The 25,624-nt window shown below is 46.5% G+C and overlaps 1 protein-coding gene, 1 long non-coding RNA gene and 1 other non-coding gene across 3 annotated transcripts; 1 reads left to right on the forward strand and 2 right to left on the reverse strand.

The window, feature by feature from the left end:
- Window positions 1-594: 594 nt before the first annotated feature.
- On the reverse strand, window positions 595-2,909 carry LOC132661921 (uncharacterized). The gene is made up of 3 exons (XR_009602451.3): window positions 2,696-2,909; window positions 1,227-1,358; window positions 595-969 (listed from the first exon to the last, which is right to left on the reverse strand). It is a non-coding gene; the product is annotated as an uncharacterized LOC132661921 (long non-coding RNA).
- On the reverse strand, window positions 1,497-1,606 carry LOC132662603 (U6 spliceosomal RNA). Its single transcript, XR_009602625.1, has one exon. It is a non-coding gene; the product is annotated as a U6 spliceosomal RNA (small nuclear RNA).
- Window positions 2,910-4,247: 1,338 nt separating the features above from the next.
- Window positions 4,248-25,398, forward strand: PLAAT5 (phospholipase A and acyltransferase 5). The gene is made up of 7 exons (XM_081790416.1): window positions 4,248-4,258; window positions 7,493-7,593; window positions 8,139-8,223; window positions 10,092-10,200; window positions 20,212-20,320; window positions 22,354-22,616; window positions 24,723-25,398. The coding sequence occupies exons 1-7, from the start codon at window positions 4,248-4,250 to the stop codon at window positions 24,813-24,815; spliced, it is 771 nt and encodes a 256-aa protein (XP_081646542.1). The 3' UTR covers window positions 24,816-25,398.
- The last annotated feature ends 226 nt before the right edge of the window (window positions 25,399-25,624 follow it).

Below are 25,624 nucleotides of genomic sequence, written 5' to 3' on the forward strand. Positions count from 1 at the left end.
CCTCCTTCTCTGTCGCTTCCCCAGCAGTCCTGGCCCAAGCAGACACTAGGCACATTTTCTTCCAACTGGCTGCGGATTGTAACCGAGGCAATTTTACCTGATTATCTATGAATAACCAATTCGTAGCCTGGGAAACTTAATCCACGGTCAGGGACCTCAGGGTTCCTCACTCTCCCCTGTTCTCTGATCCAGCAGCTTCTTTCCCAATCCCTGCCGCTGAGTGGGTGTAACTCTGGGCCTAGGGAGGGACCAATGCCCAGATGAACCTATTTTGCTCTGCATCTTAGCCCTTTCTTCTATCTGATTCCCTTTCTAGGTCACTGGAAACTCTCATGGATCCTGTTTCCCTCGGGACCAGTGTGGACCCATCCTGGAACGGAATGGGGGGATAATGAGCAGAAATCTGGGAGGAAGAATCCACAGAATGAGACAGGTGGCTGGATAAGGAAGATGAGGAAAAGGAGCTGGAAAACAAACGCACAAACAGACAGAAGACTCCAGCTTCCTGAACCAATGGATTGCGAAGAGTCTGGTGCATTCATGGAAAAACAGGGAAGCTGTGGGTAATCTGGGGTGGGGTGTGTGTGAGCTGGCTGGTTCCAGTGGAGACCAGTTTGGAGGACGTGGGGGTGCAAGAATCGGCCTGGATAGAGCCTGGCCAGGGCCTCGATCAATGTTCGATCAGCATTTATTGAAGGAATAAAGATGCTGTTGTCTGGAAGCATGTTAATACACTCTGGAGAAAACAGTTGCCATTTATTCCGATTCTCTTTTGCCCCGTGCGTTTTCATGGTCGCGGCCATTTTGCGTGACCGGGTGCGGTGGCTGTTAAAGGGAGCAGCAGTCACTCTGGCTCTCAGGGAGCTTCCAGTCTAATTGGAGAGACAACACACCCTTGGAGGGGAGAGCCAATAGGACAGAGCCGACTTCTTTTTCTCCCAAAGAGATCAAACCATCTGGACAGAAATACTGTAAAACGGAGGGAAAGAGCAAGCATCACCAGTAACCTCCGAAGGCTAACACGACACTTCTCATTACTTTGATGTATAGCCTACGACCCTTCTTCCCTCCCCCATGGAACATAAGTTTATTGCAGAATCTCAACCTAAAAACTTGATGTAGCTTGATTTTTATTCCCAACCATGGCTCTTGACCATGTATGTTGACTCCCTCTTTCCCGCGGGGTTACAGACCTCATCATATCCCAGACAGTTCTGGTCACTCACCAGTCACTTTTGGCTACTGGAACTCAAAATAGTTTAGCGCTGGTCGTCAACGGTTGGTGACATCACAGAAAGATACAGAGGCAGACATATTCACTTCCTGATGGAAGAACACATGGACACTAATGGAATCCTCTGGAAGAAAAAGTCGCCAAAGCTGAATTTGATGGAGTCTCTATACTTAGTTACCAGTGTCTAGGAATATAGGGCATGAATGATTGTATTGTACAAGACAAATAACTCTGGTTCTCTGGGTTTTTTTTTTTTTTCCCTCTAAATATGGAACGCTTCACAAATGTGTGTGTCATCCTGGCACCGAGGCCATGGTAATCATCTCAGTATTGTTCCAATTTTAGCACGTAGGGTGCCCATGCCAGCATCCCCGTTACTTCAATGAAAAAGTTTCAGGGAAGAAGAGAGGTGGAGGAGAAGCCGGTAAGATTGGAGGTTGGCAAATGTTTTCTGTAAAGGGCCAGCGAGTAAATATTTACACTTTGAAGGCCATAAAGTCTCAGATGCCACAGCAACTACACATCCCTGCCCTTGTCGTGCGAAAGTTGCCAAACACGGTCTGAAAATAAAGGGCTTTTAAAGGTGAAATAAAGGGGATTTAAAGGTGATGTTTAAATCAAACATGGATGCTGAAAGTTGGATTTCATATAATTCTCGCATGACACAAATACTCTTATGTTCTAAGTGGTTTAACAATAAGGGCTCCTGGGTGGCTCAGTCGGTTAAGTATCTGACTCTTGATTTCAGCTCAGGTCATGATCTCTTGGTTCATGGGATCGAGCCCCACATCAGGCATTGTGCTGACAGTGCAGAGCCTGCTTGGGATTCTCTCTCTCCCTGTCTCTCTCTCTCAAAATAAATAAATAAACTTTACAAAAATCTATAAATGATATTTTTGTGTTTAAAAAAAATTTTTTTTAATGTTTACTTATTTTTGAGAGACAGAGAGAGACAGAGCACAAATGGGGCAGGGACAGAGAGAGAGACACACAGAATCCAAAGCAGGCTCCAGACTCTGAGCTGTCAGCACAGAGCCCCATGTGGGGCTCGAACCCATGATCCATGAGATCGTGACCTGAGCCAAAGTCGGACGGAAATCGACTGAGCCAACCAGACATCCCTATAAACAATTCAACAGTATATAAAGCCAGTGTTAGCTCTCAGGCCATACAAAAACAGGCAATGGCTGGAAGGCAGTTAGAGGGTAGTTGCTGACTCCTACTTTCACAAAAGGAAATTAAGAGGCACATCCCCTGGTTGTAATTTGTGGATCCACGTGGCTTTGGGCTCAAACAAAAACCACGTAAAAAAACACATAAGCAAAATCAGGGAGAGGTAGACTTTGGCTATTTGATGACCTTACGGAACTGTTAACGTCTTTAAATGCGCTAACGGTGCCGTGGTCACCTTCATTTTTAAAAGATTCCTTATCTTTTAGACAGATGTACTGAAATACTTACAGATGAAATGATACGGCATCTGGCATGTGCTCCAAAAACATCTGGTTGTTGAGAGGAAGTTGGCGGGGCGGGGGGGTATAGATGAAGCAAGACTGGCCATGCACTGTAAGCCGGAGAGGCTGGGTGAAAGGTTAGTGGAGATCCATTATTCGGTTTCCTCTGACTTTTATTTTTATGTGCGCGTTTCCATAACAAAAAGTAACAAAAGCAAGCAAAACCCTAAGATAAGTAAAGAAAACACCCGACCAAGAAAATCAACCAAACCAAAACCACAGCTCAGTGTACAGATTTGATCGCGTGTCCTAATTCACCTGGGGTGAGGTGCATGGCCTGAGGGCCTGGGAGCAGAGGAGAGTGTAGACATCACCGCATGTGGGGGCAAGGAGGAAGGTCAGAGTTGACAGGCCCCGGGAAGCCGGGGGTGGTCCGTGGACTGTCCCCAGCTCTGTGTCATTTCAGTCCTAGTGCTGAGGCCTCTGCTTATGTGGTCTCGGTAGACAGAGTGCAGGCAAAGTTCCTTTACTCCAATACTCGGTCATCTCTGAGGACCTCTTCAGAGAGGCACCCGGGTCTCCCTTGGGACCCTTCTAAATTTTTTTTTTTAATGTTTTTATTTTATTTTTGAGAGAGAGACAGAGTGCAAGCAGGGGAGGGGCAGAGAGAGAGGGAGACGGACTCTGAAGCAGGCTCCAGGGTCCGAGCCATCAGCACAGAGCCCGATGCAGGGTTTGAACTCATGGACTGCAAGATCATGACCCGAGCCGAAGTCAGACGCCCAACCGACTGAGCCACCCAGGCGCCCCTGGACCCTTCTAGAAGTAGGAGTCCTTCCTCTCCCGGCCGTCCAGTCCAGTTCTTGCCCCTCCACCCTTGCATTGTTTCAGAGGGGTGCTTAAGATAATACTTTTAGACTTTGAGCACGCATGTTAAAATTTCAAGGGCAATAAATAAAAGAGTAGAGTGTAAACTTCCAAATGAGTAGAGGGAAACATGTAATATACCTAAGATCAAATCTTTACGAAGAGTAATATAAAGTTTGTTTCTTTATTTTGAGAGAGAGAGATATGGAGACTCCCAAGTAGGTGCCATGCTGACAGCACAAATGAAACTCATGAACCATGAGATCATGACCTGAGCAGAAATCAAGAGTCGAATGCTTTCCCGACAGAGCCACTCAGGTGCCCCCTACAAAGAACAATATGAAACTTCATCGAAAGAGGTTAAAGGAGACCTAACAGATAGAGATCATATGTAATCGTCTGGAAAACTCAATTTTGTAAAGATGTCAAAATCGCCAAGCTGATTTATTGACTCAATGTGATTTCTTCCTTTTTTTTTTTTTTTTTTTTAATGTTTGTTTTTGAGAGAGACAGAGTGTGAGCAGGGGCGGGCAGAGAGAAAGGAAGACAGAATCCGGAACAGGCTCTAGGTTCTGAGATGTCAGCACAGAGCCCGACATGGGGCTCGAACTCACAAACTGTGAGATCATGACCTGAGCCGAACTCGGATGCCTAACTGACTGAGCCACCCAGTCAATGTAATTTCAGTCAAGATGTCGACAGAGTATTTTGAGCAATTTAACAAGCTAATATTTATGGAAGAGTGAAAGCTCAAGAAGAGTCAAGAAGCTTCTATGGAAGGATAAGGGGGAGAGGGAAGGATCTCAAGATAACCACATATCTAGATTTATCATAGGGGCGCCTGGGTGGCTCAGTCGGTTGAGCGTCCGACTTCAGCTCAGGTCACGATCTCATGGCTTGTGGGCTCGAGCCCCGCGTCGGGCTCTGTGCTCACGGCTCGGACCCTGGAGCCTGTTTCAGATTCTGTCTCCCTCTCTCTCTGCCCCTCTCCCATGCACGCTGTCTCTCAAAAAATAGACATTAAATAAAATTCTTTTTTAATTTAAGATTTATCATAAAGATATAATGGTTAAAATCCCTTGATAGTAGCACAAAGAGAGACACATTGACCAGTGGAATAGAATACAGTCAACAATATTCTTGCTCATTCACCAAAGCCTGAGGTGTGACAGAGATGGTCTTGCTCATTACTGGGGGAAGAAGAAACTATCAATAAGTCAGGCTGAGGTAAATCATATGGGGATTATTCACATGGGGAAAATCAGTTCCAGACAGATTAAGTGAAAAGGACAAAATTTTGCAACTTTCACAAGAAGATATAGAATAGTTTTCAGACCTCAGGGCGAGGAAGGACTTCCTGGAAAGACACAGAGTGCTAACCACAAAAGAAAGGACTGATACAGTCTACTTCATTAAAGTTAATAATATCTCCTTATCAGGAGACTTCAGAAAGAAAGTGGAAAGCTAAGCCATTAACTGGAAGAAAATATGAAAAAAAAAACAAATACAACTGACAAAGATGAGCATCAAAGACACATAAACGGCTTCTCCATATTAATAAGAAGACAACTCCAAAGAAAACTGGGCAAAAGACACAAACAGGCACTTTTTAAGAGCAGAAATCTAAATGGCTATACCTATATATAAAGGTTTCAATCTTAATGATCAGTGAAATGTAAATTAAAACTTCTAGTTTTAAAAAAAAGGTATTTTTATAGGAATAGAATCAAGCCTCTCCTTTTTTTATTTCAAAAAAAATTTTTTTATCATTTATTTATTTTTGAGAGACAGAGAGAGACAGAGCATGAGCGGGGAAGGGGCAGAGAGGGAGAGGGAGACACAGAATCCGAAGCAGGCTCCAGGCTCTGAGCTGTCAGCACAGAGCACGACAAGGGGCTCGAACTCATGGACCATGAGATCATGACCTGAGCCGAAGCTGGATGCTTAACCGACTAAACCACCCACGTGCCCCAAACCTCTCTTTTTTTAAAATTAATTTTTAAATATTTACTTTTTTTTTTTTTTTTTTGAGAGAGAGAGCGTGCGAGCAGGGGAGGGGCACAGAGAGGGAGACAGAGGATCTGAAGCAGGCTCTGTGCTGACAGCGGAGAGCCTGATGCGGGGCTCGAACTCACGAGCCATGAGATCATGACTTGAGCTGAAGTCAGATACTTAACTGTCTGAGCCACTCAGGCACCCCCACCCCCCTAAAACACAACTTCTAGTAAAACTCCTTCGTAAAATACTATTTTATATCCACTCACCGGGAAAAAGTAAGTATGACAGCACTAAGTCTTGGTGAAGATGTAAACCCATAAGAATTCTTACACACACTGGTAGAAGTGACATTGGTACACTCAGTGGGGAACACGTTTTACTATTCTGTTGTGTAGAATCTCTTGCGTGTGCACACCTGGGCATAGTTTGGGCTCTTTTCCATAGTTTCGAATTCCAAATGAGAAAAAAGGACCAAGTGGCCTTATCACTGGGTCAGTAAATTGTGGTGTATTCACAGAATGGAATGTTTTTCCGCAGGGAAAATGAATTACAGATCTGCACGGTAATAGGTATGTATTGTAGAAACAGCTTTGAAAGAAGCAAGTTGCAGAAGAAAAAGCTTGTTAACGCAGCTTACCATTTTTCTAAGGCTTCAAGTATGCCAAACCAAACAATGTATTAGGGATGCAAAGAAAGGATTTTAAAAAGCTGTTTTTTAGAGGCTTATTTTACTTATTTATTTTTAAAAGTTTATTAAGAGGGGGGAGGGAGAGGGCCAGAGAGAGAGAGGGAGAGAGAGAATCCCAAGTAGGTTAGGCAGAGTCAGCCCCCAAGCAGGGCTCAATCTCACCAACCGGGAGATCATGACCTGAGCCAAAGTCAAGAGTCCAAGGCTTAACCGACTGACTCAGCCACCCAGGTGCCCCTAAAAAGCCATTTTAAAAAGCAAGGGTATAGGGGCACCCGGGTGGCTCAGTCGGTGAAGTGTGCGACTTCGGCTCAGGTCATGATCTCACGGCTTGTGGGTTCAAGCCGGGAGTCGGGCTCTGTGCTGACAGCTCAGAGCCTGGAGCCTGCTTCCGATTCTGTGTTTCCCTCTCTCTCTGCCCCTCCCTCGCTCGCGCTCTCTCTCTCGGAAATAAATAAACATTAAAAGATTCAAAAAAAAAAAAAAAAAAAAGAAAGAAAGAAAAAAAGAAAAAAAGCAAGGGCATGATAGACACAAGAGTAGGCAGAGGATACCTCTGGCGGAGGGCGGCATGGAGATGGGATAAGGGAGGAACACACAGGACCTAGCCTCTGGGTGCTAGGCGTGTTCCCCTTCTTAAGTAGGCAGGTGTATTCACGGGGAGTAATTTTATTATCACGTTTTCACAATTACGTGCATTCCATACGTTTTGTGTATATTACATATTATATGTAATTAATTACAAAATATATAATTTAAGTCATGCAAATAATTTAAAAACCTTGGATCCCTCAAGATCTTAACTCCTGAGCGTGCCTCCCCCAGGCCCTCCTAATCTGGCCTCAGTGCATTTGTCGCTCCTTAACGTCTGGCTTCTGCAGCGAGGTCGGATGGCACACCCCCGCCTCCGTGCCTACTGGCCCGCGTGGCCTTCCGCCCCACGGATGACCTCCGCCGCCCCCCTCCCCCGCCTTTCCCGGGCCTCCAAGCGCCCCCGTTTGCGCCCTCTCTGTTCCCTCGGCGGTGCGCGCGGCGCCCCGCGCGCCCCCGCCGTTGGCCGCGCGCCCCGCGTTCCGGGATTCGCGCCCCTCCGTCCGCGGCCCCGCCGACCCGGGGCAGAGCCGCCTGGGCCGCGCCGGCGCCGAGCCGCAGCTGCGGGATGGGCCTGAGCCCGGCCGCCCCCGGGAAGAGCAGGCTCCGCCTCTCCCGCTCCCCCGGGCCCCGCCCCAAACCCGCGTCCTGAGCCGCAAGTACGGGGCCCAGCCGTGACCCCGTCGGCCCGGGCGCCGCCGCTGCAACCGGGCCCCTCCCCACCGAGCCGCCGCGCCCCGGCCTGGAGGCCCTACTGGGAGGTTCTCGGACCCCCGCCCCGAGAAGTCACCAGAGTTGTCTTCCAGGCCCCTTCTCGTAGCTACGTGTTGATGGCGCGAAATGCCGGTTAACCGGAACGAGTGCACGCTCGGGAGGGAGCGTTTGATGTTCATTGCATCAGCGCGAGCCCTGCGACTCTGTTTGGGGGCGGCAGGGCTAGCGGGGTGGCAGTCCCGGGCAGGCGGAGTTGAGAACGGCTCTAGGGTTCTAGCTCCTCAGAAGCTTCTGCTGCCGGGTTTAGTCCCGGGATTTCTGGGCTCTCCCTCCACCTTCTTCCCCATTCTATCCCGGAGAGTTTCTAAGTCTTTCCTAACCGGAGGAGCCGAGACCTCTCCAGCACCTAGTCCCACAGCCCCCTTCGTTTACCCCCCCAAATGGACTGAGGGCTGACCAGGCCAGGCTGGAGCTCGGAGCCACCTTCACAGAGATGTCCATGGCGCTGCCTCCAACTCTCCCTTCACAGATTTCACGTCTGTAGGAGGCAGTTGTGGTTTAAAAAGCATCTTCCCTCCCCTCTCCCCCTTAGAAATATCCTCTCAAGCGTTGGTCCAGCTCTCCCCCAAGCACCCGCAGCAGGGAACCTCAGAACTGGACAGAAGCGTCCAGGAGGGGTAAGAGTCACCCTATGGAGGGACTGGCTTTTACGGTGGGGGGAGCCTTTTGAAGAACCGACTCTGACGGCAGCTCTTATAATTACGGAGGTGGTTTTCAGAGGAACCAGCCTACCATTAACCAGTAATCGGAAGGCTCGTGTGCTCCTGGTAATAACCAGATTGTGACCAGGGCTTGGGGCCACTGACAAGGACCTGCCTTGCGGCAGTTCTAGTCACAGTGTCTTGCCCAGAGCCCTGAGGACAGAATCGCTTTAGAAGAATGCTTACAATGTGGCCGGTTGGTCTCACTAATGAATGATGAGATCTTCTTGCAAATTTCCTTAATTCACTTTAATTGAAAACACAGTTTGCTTCTTTTGAAGATTTTAAGGGTCTGAAAGTTCCCCAAAGAGCTATGTTGAAAAGGAGGGGTTCTGTCCACTCCCATACACTATACTTTGGAGAAGAGGTGAAGCATAGGGAAAGGTCAAGAAAATGCCATTTTTTTGGTTGGTAATGTACCGGACGTGTACATATGGTCTCTCATTTAACTCTCTTGGGAATTCTGAGAAAAATACTTTCATCTCTGTCTTATAGATAATCAAACTGATGTTCAGACAGATTTGTTTACTAGCTCAAGGTTGGACAGCAAATATCAGAGCCAGGATTCAAACCCACGTCTTTTCTTTTTTTTTTTTTTTTTAAGATTTTATTTTTTGGTGGGGGGCACCTGGGTGGTTCAGTTGGTTGAGTGTCCCAACTTTGGCTCAGGTCATGATCTCACTGTTCGTGAGTTCGAGCTCCCTATCAGGCTTTGTGCTGACAGCTCAGAGCCTGCTTCAGATTCTGTCTCCTTCTCTCTCTGCCCCTCCCCCACTCACACTCTGTCTCCAAAATAAACACTAAAATTTTTTTGTAAAGATTTTATTTTATTTTTATTTAAAAAATTTTTAAAGTTTATTATTTATTTTTTTGACAGAGACAGAGACAGCGTGAGTTGGGGAGGAGCGGGGTGGGGTGGGGGGGAAGAGAGAATCCCAAACAGGCTCCATACTGTCAGCACATAGCCGGATGCGGGGCTCGAACTCACGAGATGGTGAGATCATGACCTGAGCTGAAACCAAGAGTTGGATGCTCAACTGACTGAGCCATCCAGGCTCCTCAAAGACTTTTTTTTTTTTTTTTTTGAAGTGATCTCCAAACCCAATGTAGGGATTGAACTCACAACCCTGAGATTAGGAGTCCCGTGCTCCTAAGGCTCTACCGACTGAGCCAGCCATGTGTCTTTTTGACCCCAATATATTTCACCACACTATCCCAAAGCACATTCCTGCCTTTGGTTTCAGCCCTCTCCTGCAACATTTTGTTTAAGGGACAAAATCTACTGATTTCTTTCATGACACTTGCAGTTACACTGTTGTGGCCTAATGAGATTTCTCAGAAATATGGAGCAAGTTGTTGGAAGAAACAGCTCAAGAGTTCAAGGGGCTTGCCTCTCACAGCTGGACCAGAAGAGAGAAGGGAGGGAGCAGAGTTCTACTGCATTTCATTAGAAGCCATTATGTACTATTACTAGTTTTTTAAAGCTATGTGCAAGTGTCCCTTTGATAAGTAAGAAAGATTATCAGCAATTTAAAAAAAAATCCTGAGAGCTACTCATTGCTATCATTATTAGCATTTTAAACAATCGTCTGAAAAGCAGTAAATGGCGGTGATTTTGTACGACAGCTAAATGCGTGATCGCAGAAACAAGCCTTGGGGAAAATGTTTCCTAGAATCTGAAAATTGAAAGGTATCTTAAAATCCCACATCTGAAGTGATGCAGAATTTCCAGTATTTGTGAAATAGTGTGATTTGTTAACTACGTGATCCCAACATTCATTTAGGGAGGAGCCCGGAGTTAACTTGGAGACCACACCCAACCAGAAAAGAGCAGAGTCACATTCAACCCCGAAGCCTGAGAGTGCAAGCAAGTTAGCAAAGCAAGCCGCCAAGGTGGGCATCCCAAGAATTCTTAGCGCGTATCTTTAACGTGCCTGTGGCTTCTCTGCAGACCGTGTTTTACTTTATTTAGACTGTGTGGCAGGTTGAACTGCCTAGCGACTTGGGATGTTGGCTATGCCTTCAAAAATTCTTTAAACACAGCTTTGTTGAACTCTTCATTGAACTTTATTGAGGTATAAATGACATGCAATAAATTGCACGTATTTAGAATATATAGAGTTGGATGTGTTGTGACATATGGGTGCACCCATGAGACCATCACCGTAATCAAGATAATGAACATCTCCATAACTTACGAAACTTTGTTTCCCTTTGTAAGTGCCCCCCCCTTCTCACCTGCATCCCCAGGAATCACCTGATCTGCTTTATGTCACTGTATATTAATTTGCATTTTCTAGACATTTATGTAAAGGAAATCATATCGTACATGCCCTTTTTGTCCATCTCCTTTCACATGATTTCATGTAATTATTTAAAGTTGTATCCAGGGGCGCCTGGGTGGCTCAGTCAGTTAAGTGTCTGACTTTGGCTCACATCATGATCTCGTGGCTCGTGAGTTTGAGCCCCGCGTCGGGCTTTGAAGCCCGACAACTCTTCAGATTCTGTCTCCGTCTCTCTCTGCCCCTTCCCCCGCTCACTCACTCTCTCTTTCTCAAATATAGACATTAAAAACAATTAAGTTGTATCCATATTGTTGGGTGTTATTAATAGTTGATTCCTTTTTACTACTGAGTAGTATTCCATTTTTTTTTCATTCACCTCTTGATGGGCATTTGAGCTGTTCCCAGTCTCTGGCTCTTACAAATACAGCTTCTGTGGACATTTGTGCACAAGTCATTGTACAGACATATGCTGTCTTTTTCTCTTGGGTGAATATGTAGGAATGAAATGGCTAGATCATACGGTAGATGTATGTTTAACTCACTGTTTTCCAAACTGATTGTGCCATTTTACACTCCCACCAGACGATCGAGTTCCTCCGTGACCTCATCAGTGTTTGGTATAGTTAGTGTCTAATGTTAGCTATCCTAATAAGTATGTAGGGATCTCATTGTGGTTTTAATTTGTATCTCCCTAATGACTAATGATATTGCACATCTTTTCATGTGTTTATTTGCCATTCACATATATCCTATTTGGTGAAGTGTCCAAATCTTTTGCCCATTGTTTGCCTTGGGTTTGTGTGTTTGGGAGTTCTTCAGAAATTCTGTGTGCAAGCCCTTCATCAGATACGTGCTTTGCAGTATGCTCTCTCGAGCAGGGGAGTGGGGCAGAGGGAGAAAGAGAGAATATCAGGGCCTGATCCCACCACTCCAGGATCACAACCTGAGCTGAAATCAAGAGTTGGACACTTAGCCGACTGAGCTACTCAGCTACCCCTAGATATTTTAAAGTTTTAGTTGTTTTTTTTTTTACATTTACATTTACATCTTTGATACGTATTGAGCTAAGTATATGGTGTGAGGTACAGATTGAAGTTTTGTTTTGTTTTGTTTTCCTTATGAATATCCCGTTGTCCTGGCACCATTTGTTGAAAAGACCATTCTTTCTCCATTGAGTTGTCTTTGTACCTGCGTAAAACCCAGTTATCTATGTACTGTAAGTCTCTTCCTGAGCTCTCTGTTTGGTTCTGTTGATCCTACTTGTCTATTGTGGGGCTAGTACCGTACTATCTTGATTACTATAGCTTTATAATAACTCCTGAAATCAAGTAATGTTAGTCCTCCAACCTTTTTGGCTCTACAAAAAGCCTTCCGGGATTTTGATGGGAATCGCATCAAATCTTTAAGAGAATTGATGTCTTAACAATATTGAGTCTCCTGTCCGATGAGCAAGATGCGCTATTTATTTCTGTCATTTCCCTCAGCAATGGTTTATAAATTTCAGCATACAGATCTAGCACCTCTTTTGAAAGATTTTCAGATCTTTGGTCAGTATTTAATATTTTTTGATACCCCTGAAATAGCTTAAAATTTTTTTTCAGATTTCAATTTTGAAAATTTAAACTGAAAAAAATGTTAATTTCTGACCATTGGTTGCTAGTAGTCGGAAATACTTTTTAAGTTTATTTATTCATTTTGAGACTGCACGCGTGTGAGAGAGAACGTGAGCAGGGGTGGGGCAGAGAGAGAGAGGGAGAGAGAGAATCCCCAGCAGGCTCCATGCTGTCAGCATGGAGCCCAGGATGGGGCTCGATCCTATGAACCATGAGATCATGACCTGAGCGGAAATCAAGAGTCAGACGCTTACCCAACCGAGCCCCCCACAATTGACTTTTGTAGATTTACCTTCAACCTTACTTACTTGCTTTAGTATCCTTTGGGGGGTAGATTCCAATAGACCTTTTACATAGGTGATCACATCATCTGCAAATAAGGACGGTTTGGCATTTTCTTTTCTAATCTGGATGCCTTTATTTATTTTTTGTCTTCAATTGCACTAGCTGGGAATTTCAGTACAATGCTTACTAGCAGGGTGGCAGCAGATGTCTGTCTCATTCTTCAGCTTAAAGGGAAAACATCCAGTCTTTACCATTCAACATGATGTAAGCTGTAGGTTTTTCATAGAGCCATTTTATCAGATCTTTTTAATCCCTTTTTAAATTTGTTGAGAGCTTTTTTTTTTTTTTTAAATCAGGAATAGACATTGAACTTTAACAAGTGCTTTTTCTGTACCTATTGAGATCACAGTTTTCCTTTTTTAGTTTGAATTGCACTGAGTGGTGCTCAAATGTTCTAACAACCCTGAAATACTGGGTTGGGCGGGGGGAACCCACACGTGGCCATGATGTATCCTTTTTATACATTGTTTGATTCGATTTATAGAATTTGGCTTAGAATTTTTGTATTGATATTCATAAAGGATATTGATCTGTAATTTTATTTTCTTGTAATTGTCTGGTTCTGTATTAGGGTAATGCTCGCCTTATGGATTGGGTTTGGAAGTATTCTCACTTCACAATATTCTGTGTAGAATTCATATCATTTCTTCCTTTCATGGTTGGTAGAATTTACCAGTGAAGTCGTTTGGGCTTAGAGTTTTCTTTGTGGGAAGAATTTTAATTACAAGCCTACAAGAATTTTAACTACAAACCCTTGGTAGATAGGGGTGGTCACATGATCTGTTTCTTCATGAGTGAGCCTTAATGGCTTGTGTCTTCAAAGGATCTCCGCCGTTCTTATAATTTGTCAAATTTATGGGCATAAAGTTGTTTGTAATATTCCCTCACTGCCCATTTACTATCTGCAGAATGTGTAATAATGTCATCTCTCTCATCCCTGATATTGGTAACTTTTGTCTTCTCTTTATTTTTCCAATCAGTTTGGTTAGAGTTTTATCAATTCTATTGGTTTTCTCGAAGACCTCGCTTATGATTTCATTGATTTTCTTTTATTGTCTTCTGTTTTCTGTATCTCTGCTGCTGCCCCATTTGTTATCATTTCCTTTCTTCTCCTTACTTTGGTGTTATTTCACAATTCTTATTTATTTATTCGTTTATTTTTTTGAGAGAGAGAGAGAGAGAGAGAGAGAGTGTGTGTGTGTGTGTGTGTGTGTATGTGAGAGAGAGAGAGAGTAGGGGAGCGGTAGAGGGAGAGAGAGAGAATCTTAAGCAGGTTCCGTGCCCAGTGCAGAGCCTGACATGGGGTTCAAACTCTCGACCATGAGGTCATGACCTGGGTTGAAATCAGGAGTCAGTGGCTTAGCTAACTGAGCCACCCAGGCACCCCTCGCATTTCTTTGTTAATGTCTTAAGGTGAAAGTGGAGGTCATTGATTTCAGACCTTTCTTCCTTTCTATTATAGGCATTTATGACTATAAACTTCCCCGTTTAACACACTTCATGTGGTTTGAATCCATTTGAAATTTATTGAGACTTGCTTTATGGCCCGAAATATGGTCCATCTTGGTAAATGTTCTGTTAGCTCTTGAGAAGACTGTGTATTTTGCTATTATTGGATGGGGTATGCTGTAAATATCAGTGAGGTCAAGTTGGTCCATAGTGTTATTCAGGTCTTATGTTGATATTTTTCTATTAATTACATAGAGGAGTATGAAATTTCTGAATATGATTATGGATCTGTTTCTTTCTCCTTACAGTTTTATCAGTTCATTCTTGATGAATCATGGGGCCTGTTATTAGACATGTAGACGGTTAGGGTTATTATTTATTCTTGATAAACGGATTCCCTTATTATGAAATTACTTTCTTTATCACTAGTAATATTCTTTGCTTTGAAATCTACTTTCAAAGTATAGCCACCCTAGCTTCCCTTCTTTTTTTTATTTATGTTTATTTTTTATTTTTTATTTATTTTTTATGTTTTTATTTATTTCTGAGAGAGAGAGAGAGAGAGACTGAGCACGAGTGGGGGAGGAGCAGAGAGAGAGGGAGACACAGAATTCGAAGCAGGCTCCGGGCTCTGAGCTGACAGCAGAGAGCCCGATGCGGGGTTCGAACCCACGAACCATGAGATCATGACCTGAGCCAAAGTCGGACTCTCAACCGACTGAGTCACCCAGGCGCCCCAGTATAACTTCCTTTCAATTAGTGCTAGCATGGCATAAAATTTTCTTGCTTTTGCTTGTAATCTATTTATGCATTTGTATTTCAAATATGTTTCTTGTACGCAGCATGGAGTTGGGTTTTGCTTTTTAATCCAATCTAACAGTCTCTACCTTTTTTTTTTTTTTTTTTGATGTTTATTTATTTTTGAGAGAGAGAACACCAGCAGGGGGCAGAGAGAGAGGGGGACAGAGGATCTGAAGCAGGCTCTGCACTGACAGCAAAGAGCCCGATGTGGGGCTAGAACTCACAAACCCTGAGATTATGACCTGAGCCAAAGTCAGACACTTAACTGACCGAGCCACCCAGGTGCCCCAAACTTTACCCCTTTAAAGTGTATAATTATAATGCACGGGTTTTTAGTACATTCAGAGTTGTGCAGCCATTGTCACTAAAAAATCTTAGAACTTTCTCAATATTCTCAAAAACCTCTCGACCCGTTATCAGTCACTTCCCGGTTTCCCTCTGTCCTAGTACCTGGGAACCCTACTTTTTGTCTCTATGGATTGACCTATTCTGGACATTTCATGTTAATGAAATTCAGTATGTGTTTTTTTGTGTCTGGCTTCTTTGACTTAACATAATGTTTATGAGGTTTGCCCGTGCTGTAACATGCAGCGGCCCTTCATTCATGTTTATTGGTGAATAATATTCCATTGTTTGTATAGACCACGTTTTGTTTAGCCATCCATCACTTGATGGACATTTAGGTTGTTTCCATCTTTTGGCCATTGTGAATATCGCTGCTACGAACATTCATGTACAAGTGTGGACATAGGTTTTCAATTCTCTTGGATGTAAGTTACCTTTTATTTTAAATTACAGTTTTTTTTTTTAACATTTATTTATTTTCGAAGGAGAGAGAGAGAGACAGAGTGCAAGGCGGGGGGGGCATAGAGAGAGGGTGACACAGACTCAGAAACAGGCTCCAGGCTCTGAGCTGTCAGCACAGAGTCCGATGAGGGGCTCGAACCCACAAACTGCGAGATCATGACCTGAGTCGAAGTCAGATGCTCAACCGACTGAGCCACCCGGGCGCCCCCAGTCAGTTGCCTTTGAAAAGAATTGAAGTTATGAGAAAAAAATGAAGAGATTGGACCCAGTGTTTTTGAAGGTATCTTCTAGAGGTGGTTTTAGTGTGATATGATTCTAGGTGCTGAGAGTTGGCTGCAGAAGTTGACTGTCCCAGTTACTGTGGGTTCATTAAGACCCTCTGCATTGCACTCGTTTAAAGGAGGTGAGGCTTTTGACCTCTTTAGTAAAATAATGATCCTGACAGTCAAAGGTTTTTATTTCTCATTATGAGATAGAAGAGGATAGGGCCAATTGATTCTATGAAAGAAGAGGAAAGTGCCAATCGAGTTGGTCTTAGTTATGTTGTTCAGGAATGTAGCATTGTCGATGATTAGAACATTATTAGCAAGCCAATGAATGATCAAGGCCAGCCACCAATAAGAATTTCCGTTTCTCCTTGAAGGGTATTTTCACAGGACACTATGCCAACTTCCAGAATGTTTCAAGACCATTTTGTTCAAATGGTACTCTAAGGACTGACTTAGCTTAGCAGAGAGCAGAGCGAGTGGGTAGCAGTCATAAATGTTCACGAAGCCCCCATATTGCACAATATATAACAAGGTTGATATTTTTGTGTTTTCAGTTTAGTACTTTACCAAGTCAGACTCTTTAGCAAGCTTTATGATACGGGAAGTTGCTGTTGCCCTTCTAGCTGCGGGGAGGACATCACCTTCGACATTTTAGAAGATTGTTTTTATTTTTATTATTTATTTATGTATTTATTTAATTTTTTATTTTTTTTAATGTTTTATTTATTTTTGAGACAGAGAGAGACAGAGCATGAGCAGGGGAGGGGCAGAGAGAGAGAGAGGGAGACACAGAATCGGAAGCAGGCTCCAGGCTCTGAGCTGTCAGCATGGAGACCGACACGGGGCTTGAACTCATGAACTGTGAGATCATGACCTGAGCCGAAGCCAGACGCCCAACCGACTGAGCCACCCAGGCACCCCTAGAAGATTGCTTTTAAACAATCTTGCATTTTTAAGGGTAGGCTCTGGAATCTCATTTGATAACACTATAAGCAAAAAGCAGGTCTGTAGGACTCAATGTTACTGGCAAAAATGTAGTAAGAGATGAATAGGATTTTACTTAAAAGCAGTGAAATAAGGACTATCGAAGTTTCCTTGGCTACATTTAAAAAAAAATTTTTTTTTAACGTTTATTTATTTTTGAGACAGAGAGACAGAGCATGAACGGGGGAGGGTCAGAGAGAGAGGGAGACACAGAATCTGAAACAGGCTCCAGGCTCTGAGCTGTCAGCACAGAGCCTGACGCGGGGCTCGAACTCATGGACTGTGAGATCATGACCTGAGCCAAAGTCAGACGCTTAACTGACTAAGCCACCCAGGCCCCCCCTCCTTTTTTTTTATTTAGCAGAGATCTGGAAGGATCCTTGCCCTCAAGGCCCTCACAGACTGTGTTGGGAAACAGGAAGTAGATAAGACTTACATTACGATGTGATAAGCAACATTATCATGGGTCCTTGTAGGAGGCTTTGTATATCATTGATACATGGTTTCATTCACTTCCCCGGTTTTAGAGAGTCAGGCTCTGGGTTTTATTTCTGAGATGTTGTCGGGGTCAGGGTCAGAGCCTAAAGTGGAATTCCTAATATTTGTGTCTTTAGGATTTTCTTACACCGCTGGCTTTCCACATCCGCTCTAATACCTGGTCAGGGGTTGACCCGAGAGTCCATGCGTTCTAGAAAAGGTCCCAGGGCTTCACCTTTTTACTCCTAGGAGTTCAAATTATTGCTCTTACCTTGTGATTTTTGCTCTTGCCAACCTGCCACAGGCTGTAGGCAGGAACAAACCCTCGACCCACTTCCCTGCCACGTCTGTCAGATTGATAAAACTTTCAGAAACATTATCCCGGGGCCTTACAAAATACCGGTTTTTCTCAGCAGGTGACTAATTCTGGGAGGAGGGTCAGAGCCGGGTTGCCGGTCTCTGCAAAGGGAATAAAAGGCAGGTGGATGGAACGTTTTGAAGTAACATCTGACTCCAAAGAGAGAAAGAGGGCACAGAGACCCTAATCTGGAATTGGAGATTGGAACATCACTTGGGACTGGAGGTTTGTCCTGGAGGCTATAGACGGTTCTGTGAGGTCCATGAAATGCTGGGGAGGATAAAGTACAGGGAAAAGGAAGGACAAGACTTTGGAAAAGCCTCCAATGTAGCTATAACACTGGTTGCGATTAGAGTCACCTGGGGAGCGCTTAAAACTCTAGTCCCCAGGCCATACTCCAGATCAGTCTTCCTTTTTATTTTTTTAATGTTTATTTATTTTTGAGAGAGAGAGAGAGAGAGTGTGTGCGTGGGGAAGGAGCAGACAGAGAGGGAGACACAGAATCCGAAGCAGGCTCCAGGCTCTGAGCTGTCAGCAGAGAGCCCGATGCGGGGCTTGAACCCACGAACCATGAGATCATGACCTGAGCCGAAGCCGGACGCTTAACCGACTGAGCCACCCAGGCGCCCCAGAGTCTTAATTTTTAAAAGTTCCCCAGGTCATTTTCATGTGCAACCAAGGTGGAGACCCAAAGCTCAATAAAATCGATTTAGTGATTTCTTAGAGAAAATCTAGCAAGGGAGTGGTAATTCTTGTTGACTATTGAGTCTGTTGTGAATCACATTCAAGTTTTTACCTTACTACCCCTATCCAGTGGTAATACTGCAGGTGAAGAGTGTTAAGGAACAAAAGAAAACTCCCGAAAATTCTAAAATTCCCTCCTCTTCCGCAAAGAAAAGAACCACTGACTAATATCTCTTGTGAGTAGAGATGTCAAAATCCTCGACAGAATACCAGCAGACTGAGTTCGGCAACACAGAAAGAGGATATACACCGTAACTGAGATTTATCCCAGGTGTGCAAGTTGGGTATAACACCCTCAAATAAATTAATGTCCTACACCATATTAATGAAGGACAGAAATAATGTGATCTTATCCTTGTACCCAGAAAAGGCAGTTAGCAAAATCAAGGTGAATGACGGGCTGATAGACCCAGGGTTGCCTGGGGCTGGGGTTAGGAGATGGGAAGGTCTACACAGGCACGAGAAATCTCTTCGGAGGTTTAGGACAATCCACGTTCTCACTTGGATGGTGGTGATGGTTAAGCAAACTTTGTGAATTTGTAACTTGGAAAAGAAACAGGTGAACCCCCTCCCTCCCCCCTTTTACTTCCAGGAGGTTTGGCCCAGGCGAATGGCTGTCCTTCGCCAGGGAAATAGAGGGGGGAACGGGGAGGTGAGCTATAGCCTTGAGGAAGTTAGGCTGTGTGGGCAAATTGTTGCAAAGTTGGCGTTAAGTGGCAAAGCCACTGTAAAGTTGATGGCTCGGTGGGGTGGTTTGATTGTCTAAACTGGCTCTGACCTTCCTTTCTCAGGGAGGAATCAGGGAACAGACCTTCTTCCCAGGACAAACAGGGATAGTTTGGGAGGGACGCACATTACAGAAGGAGGGATATGGGATAGGAAGGATATGAGAGTTTTTTTCTTTTTCTCCCTTCCTTCCTTCCTTCCTTCCTTCCTTCCTTTCTGTCTTTCTGTCTTTCTTTCTCTCTCAAAAATAAATAGACATTAAAAAAAAAAAAGATATGAAGAAACTCAGTATGGTCTCCCAGGGCTGAGGGAGAAAACTCAAGGAAGGACAGACTTGGAAGGGATTGAGACTCGGTTAGAGAGGTGAGCAGAGAAGTTTGGTTTGGCCAGGCTGGGACGGCACCGTGACTGCTGGGCAAATGCAACCCTTTGGAGTGTGTGTGGGGAGCTGGCATGCAGAGGAGGGGAGGACCCTTTGGACCACAGGTGGTCCACGTGGTGACCTGTAGAGGAAATCGGGACATCAGCAGGTGCAGGAAGTGTCTGGGCACTGATGTCTCCATCAAAAGGGCCCCAGAAGGGTTATTGCCAGGCCAAGGCTGCCAGGTGATGGGGTCGGAGGGATCCGGCTCAGGCAGAGCTCCGCTAGAAGTCCTCACACCCACACTACTGACCATCACCCTCCTCACCACCCCCCCCACCCCCGCCCCTGCAGGAGAACCCCTTCCGCAGCGCTCATTTTCAGGGAGAAAAGCTGAAAAGAGTTCCAGCACATATCGCAGAACTCATCTGGAGGGTGCATTTGGAACCGAGGGGCAATACATTGATAGCTGGCACAGTTAGCCTCTGTGGCTTTCATAACGAGGGTGACAGCAGGAGGGGGGGGGGTGGGTCCTTTGGTGCCGCGTGTGGAGAGAGCTTCTTGCCGCCGGGATTTCTGTAAAGCAATGGAATCCGGTGTCTTCAGGCTGAGCGGGAGCTGCTCTCCAAACCGGGTCCTTGGGCACGTGCAGTTTCTTTCTTCGATCTCATTTCTTCCGTCACAGAGCAAACCAAGACCCAGACCTGGAGACCTGATTGAGATTTTTCGCATCGGCTATGAGCACTGGGCCATCTACGTGGAAGACGACTGTGTGGTCCATCTGGCTCCCCCGAGTAAGAGTGGATACTCTATTGAAATGTTGATATTGATACTGAAGTTAGCGGAGTGAAAAGAAATACAGTTAGTTATCATGTTCCTCAGCTGCTGCCTTTCATTAGCCGTAGAATTCTCGAAGCATTACCGGGCCTTAATGGAACTGGGTGATGGGGCCTGATCTCTTGTCTACCAAAAACCACTGAGTGTCCAGCCCTAAGGGAGATGGAAAGTCAGAAAGTGTCCCCCTGTTCCCTGAACCTCAGTCCCCCTTCCTCATACTTCTGAGGGTTCCCCGGGAGGAGTGCAGATGCTTACAGGTTCCGATCGTCCCCAAATGCTGCTTCCGGCTCCCTGATCGCTTGGGCCCCTCCGCCCGCCCTTGTCTCCCTGCGCTTTCCACCTGTCCGGGGCTGCTGGGCCTCATTGTGGACCCAGCTGTTCTTTCATTTGTCAACATTGCCTCCCACAAAGGCTGAGACGAAACTGGCAGCTGATTAAAACTTGAGTGGAGATGTGATGGGAGGAAGCGGGGGAAACTGACAGAACGGAACAGGAAACGGACTCAGTTAACTGGTCGCCTGGGGCGAAGGGCCCTGGAGGAGCTGGAGAATATGCATATTCTTTGATGCCTTTGGAATTTTGCATCCTGTGCAAGGACTGCCCGTTCAGGATGGAATTACAGAAGGGCACTGGGACTGCTCACGGCTCTCACTGCCTGGGGCTCCGTCCTCTTCCTTGGGCCCAGCCTCTCACTTGCTGGGACCTTCCAGCAGGGCAGAGCCCCTCCCTCTCCCATGCCCCGCCTACACCCGGACAGAGTAAAAAATGCTCCCCGTTACAGTTTCCCCCACCTCTCCTTCCCAGACTGAGTCCGGGAGCCTCCGTCTTGTATAACCAGAGAGGTCGCTAACAGTCACGTCCCCACCCTCCCCGTCAGATCTTCCTCTGAAAATGAATTCTGCTCCTCGGAGATGAATTCCCTGCTGTCAGCTCTTGTAAAATCAACAGAGAGTCTTCTAATACGGAAGGACAGAACAAGGGACACTTCTTGTTCTCAGACAGCTTTCAGAGGAGGAGGGTACCCACCTTGGCCTATCCATATGGTCTCGGCAGAAACACAGTCTTGGTTTTAGATTGCGACCGTCCTGGTTCTGGGCAGGTGCTTGACCCTCTCTGAGCATCTGTGTCCTCTAAGGACTGAATATGATAACATAACCCCTTTCAAATGTTTCTCTTTTCGAATCCGTGGAATGCTGTTTCCAAATCCCAGTGTTTGAGTGGAGAGAAAGGCATCGTGGTTCTGGCTGGAAGCTGAGTGGGGTAGCAGCGAGAGGCCTGTCTGCTTGTGCCCAGCGGTGGCTGCAGAGGGAGGCATGTCACAGAGCCCCACAGCCGGGAGCTGACACTTACCTGTAAGGGTGCTTAGCGCACGTTTGCAAAGATGCTGAAGTCTAGTTAGGAAAGCCAGACTCAAGACTCTTAGGACTCGGTCAGGTCGGCGCAACACAGGATGGAGTCCGGGGCTGTGACATAAGGTTCTTCTAGAGTTTTATAAGAGAGAGAGATTGCTGCGGGGGTTGACCGTGGGGAGTGCGGTGCAGGGTAAAAGTCTTCACGGGCAAGTTGGTCCCGGGCAACTCCTTTCATCTGACTCCCATCCTCTTCCGTGCCTTTTGATTTTTGTTTAAGCGTATTTCTTTATTTTGAGAGACAGAACATGAGCGAGGGAGGGGCAGAAAGAGAGAGAGAGAGAGAGAGAGAGAGAGAGAATCCCACGCAGGCTCTGCACTGATCAGTACAGAGCCCCAGGCGGGGCTCGAACTCACGAACCGTAAGATCCGAGAGTCGGATGCTTAGCCGACTGAGCCACCCAGGCGCCCCCTGCCATGCTTTTTATAGATGGGGAAGCCGAGGCCTCGGAGGGAAGCAGCTTGACCAACATCTTGGCGGGAGCCAGTGCTCTGCACCGCCCCCGTCCCCCCCCCCCCCCCGCCCCCGCCCCCAAGCTGTCCCTTGCAGGTTTCCAGCTTGTGTTCATCTGGGTCTCTAGGTGAGGAGTTTGAGGCCGGCAGTATCAGTTCCATCTTTAGCAACCGGGCCGTGGTGAAATACAGTCGCCTGGAGGACGTGCTGCACGGCTGCTCTTGGAAGATCAACAACAAGCTGGATGCGACGTACCTGCCCCTGCCCGTGGACAAGATCATCCGGCGCACGAAGAAGATGATCAACAAGATGGTGCTGTACAGCCTGATTGACAGGAACTGTGAGCACTTCGTCAACGACCTCAGATACGGTGTGTCCAGGAGCCAGCAGGTAGGGCGCCTTTGGCTCCGCCGGTGGCTCCTTGCCCGGCTCTCCTGGGGCCTTGTCATCCCAGTCACTGGTCGGAACGGTGCGCGCTGGTTTCGTCTTCTTGGTTGCACTACTGGGCTTCTGCTTCTACGGGGCTTTTCGGTTCGGGAGGTATTTTCACCGCTAGGAACCCGCGGAGGACTGTAGAGCAAGGACCCTGGGCCGAGTCCCAGCTTGGCCGTGTGTCTCCTCGGTCAAACCATTTTTTTATTTCTGAGACTGTTTGTTCTTTTACAGGATGGGGATGAACCGAGGTCCATGCTTTGTTGTTAAAGCTGCAAGCTAGCAGCGACATGAGGCCCACAGACGTGTTTTGCCTGGATGAGTCGTAGTTTCTTTTTTTTAATTCGAATGACTTGCCAGCATTTTTTTTTAATGTTTATTTATTTTTGAGAGAGAGAGAGAGAGAGAGAGTGTGTGTGTGTGTGTGTGTGTGTGAGCAGGGGAGGGGCAGAGAGAGAGAAGCAGGCTCCAGGCTCCGTGCTGTCAGCACAGAACCTGACGCGGGGCTCGAACTCACAAAACTGTGAGATCATGACCTGAGTCGAAGTCGGACGCTTAACTGACTGAGCCCCTCAGGTGCCCCAAACAGCATTTAACCACGTAGAGATTTTATATGAAAAAATCTGGATTCACAGCCTCCCTAGAACAACTAATTGATCAGGCCGTCAGGCGCGTACCCCTGCTTGCCGACACGCTGTGGGGCCAAGCGTGTCTGCCTCTTTCGACGGGGTGTGTGTGGCGGGGGTTAGGTATGCCACCTTCCGGTTTCACCCGCTTAACCTGCCTGGCCAGCCGGTGCTGTGTCTGGGTTTATGACTTCCCACCACACAGAGCGGAAGTAAATCCAACCAGGCACAGCCCATGTGTTCAAGAGCTTTGAAAACCTAAATATCTGTGACAACTTGGGCGGCCCTTGTTTATATTCGGTCCTTACTAAAACCCCCTGAGATGAGTGGAGGACGTAGTTGTCGTCCCCTTTTTCATAGATTAAGAAGTCAGGAATTAAAAACTAAATAAGTAAAAATAGGGGCGCCTGGGTGGCTCAGTCGGTTAAGCGTCCGACTTCAGCTCAGGTCATGATCTCACGGTCTGTGAGTTCGAGCCCCGCGTCGGGCTCTGTGCTGACAGCTCAGAGCCTGGAGCTTGTTTCAGATTCTGTGTCTCCCTCTCTCTCTGACCTTCCCCCATTCATGCTCTGTCTCTCTCTGTCTCAAAAATGAATAAACGTTAAAAAAAAATTAAAAAAAAAAAAAGAGGGAAATACGTAAAAATAAAGATTAATTGTGAGAAGAAAAAAAAAATACCAAGAATGAAAGGTAGGACGTAATGTTTCTGCTTTTTTTCCTATGTCTTTTTATGTTCTTTCTGGCTGCAGGGCTCAAATCCCAGTCTGTCTACTAGTGCTGAGTGTGAGCGGGTCACCCAGCCCCCGCCCCCGCCCCTGCCCCCTCTACTTTGTGCATCTTCCCCCTTTGTACTCTGTCCACTCGTGGCCCGTACACCGTTCTTGGGAGGCCTCACTCCAGGGCCGAGGGCTTGGGGGTTCCGGTGTGAAGGATCGCCTGTCCCCTGAGCGTTTGTACATGAAAAGAAGACCCCCAAGGATCAGATGGATTATAGGGGGCCTTCTCTGGAGTGTGGGCCAAGCTTAGACACTAATTCACTTCGTGACTTTGTCCCCGTGAGTTGTGACCAAGTGAGTCCCCCCTCCGTGGCTCTCAGATTCCCTGTATGTGGAATGAGGGCCCCCGTGGCTGTGCCGCTCGGAGATCCTTTGCCTCTGAGCCCTACACTAGAGGCAGACCCTGAGCTGAATGGACTCCGAGGGAAGAAGGGGGCCAGGAGCCGTGGATGCCCATGGGGGAAAGGGAGAGCATCTGCCTCGGCTGTCCATCCCGGGCCATCCTGACTTCTCTCGAATCTTTGGAAATATAGGCCAGCCAGGTGGCTTCCTGCTCTAGAAAAAGACTCCAGGCAGGCCGGTTCCTGAAGGGGAGGGGTGAGGTGTAGGGGTAGGGCAGGGCACCAGCCTCTGAGTGTCCTGTGAACCCCTCTGCTCTGCAGGTGGAACACGCCCTGATGGAAGGAGCGAAAGCTGCCGGTGTGGTTCTTTCAGCTGTGGTGGACAGCATACGGCCCAAGCCTGGCCCCGCCTGAAGGTGCTGGAAATTCCAGGCAGAGGAAGAACGGCTGCCGCCAGCAAGGACAATCACAGCCCCTTTCCTCCCCTTGCCTTCTCTCGCCATAGCTCCTCCCGAGAAAATCGGGAGCTTCTGGAGGAATCCAGAGTGTATCCAATTACCCCTCCAGAAATACATCCAATATATGTGATCATAGATCCAAGGACTCTCGGGGTGAGAAGAACCGAATATTTATTATGCCTCCCCTAGGCGCCAGGCACCTTGCGAGGCATCATTTCATATACTCGTTTCATTTTGTTCTCTGTGGGACGGGTCTTGCTTGTTTCCGAGGCCGACTCTGGTCTGTGATGCCGGAATACCATCTGACACATCCCGGAGACCTCGGCTCGAACATTCCCAGAGACGAAGAGCTCTTCCGAAGTTCTTTTTCTTGAGCTAGACGACTCCGGATTTTGCATTCATGCGAATCCTGCTCTCTCTGACCCACAGAGCTGTGCAGGGGGAGGAGGATTTTAAGGGAGCTCGTGACTTGCGATTCAGGGTCCTCGGTGCCTTAATCCGAGAAAATCTTTCTTGGATTTCAAAAAAATCATACATCAGCCTTGTTCTTCATTGTTTAACCAACCCCCCCCCCCCCCCACTTAATTTTCTTCTTTTTAAAGTTTTTATTTTTATTTTTGAGAGAGATTGCGTGTGAAAGCGGGGTAGGAGCAGAGAGAGGGGGGGAGAGGCAGAGAACCTGATGCGGGGCTTGAACTTAGAAACCGTGAGATCATGACCTGGGCTGAAGGCAGACGCTTAACCGACAGAAACACCCAGGCACCC

Source organism: Panthera onca, chromosome D1, assembly GCF_046562875.1.
Source record: "Panthera onca isolate mPanOnc1 chromosome D1, mPanOnc1 haplotype 2, whole genome shotgun sequence".
Taxonomy (NCBI): domain Eukaryota; kingdom Metazoa; phylum Chordata; class Mammalia; order Carnivora; family Felidae; genus Panthera; species Panthera onca.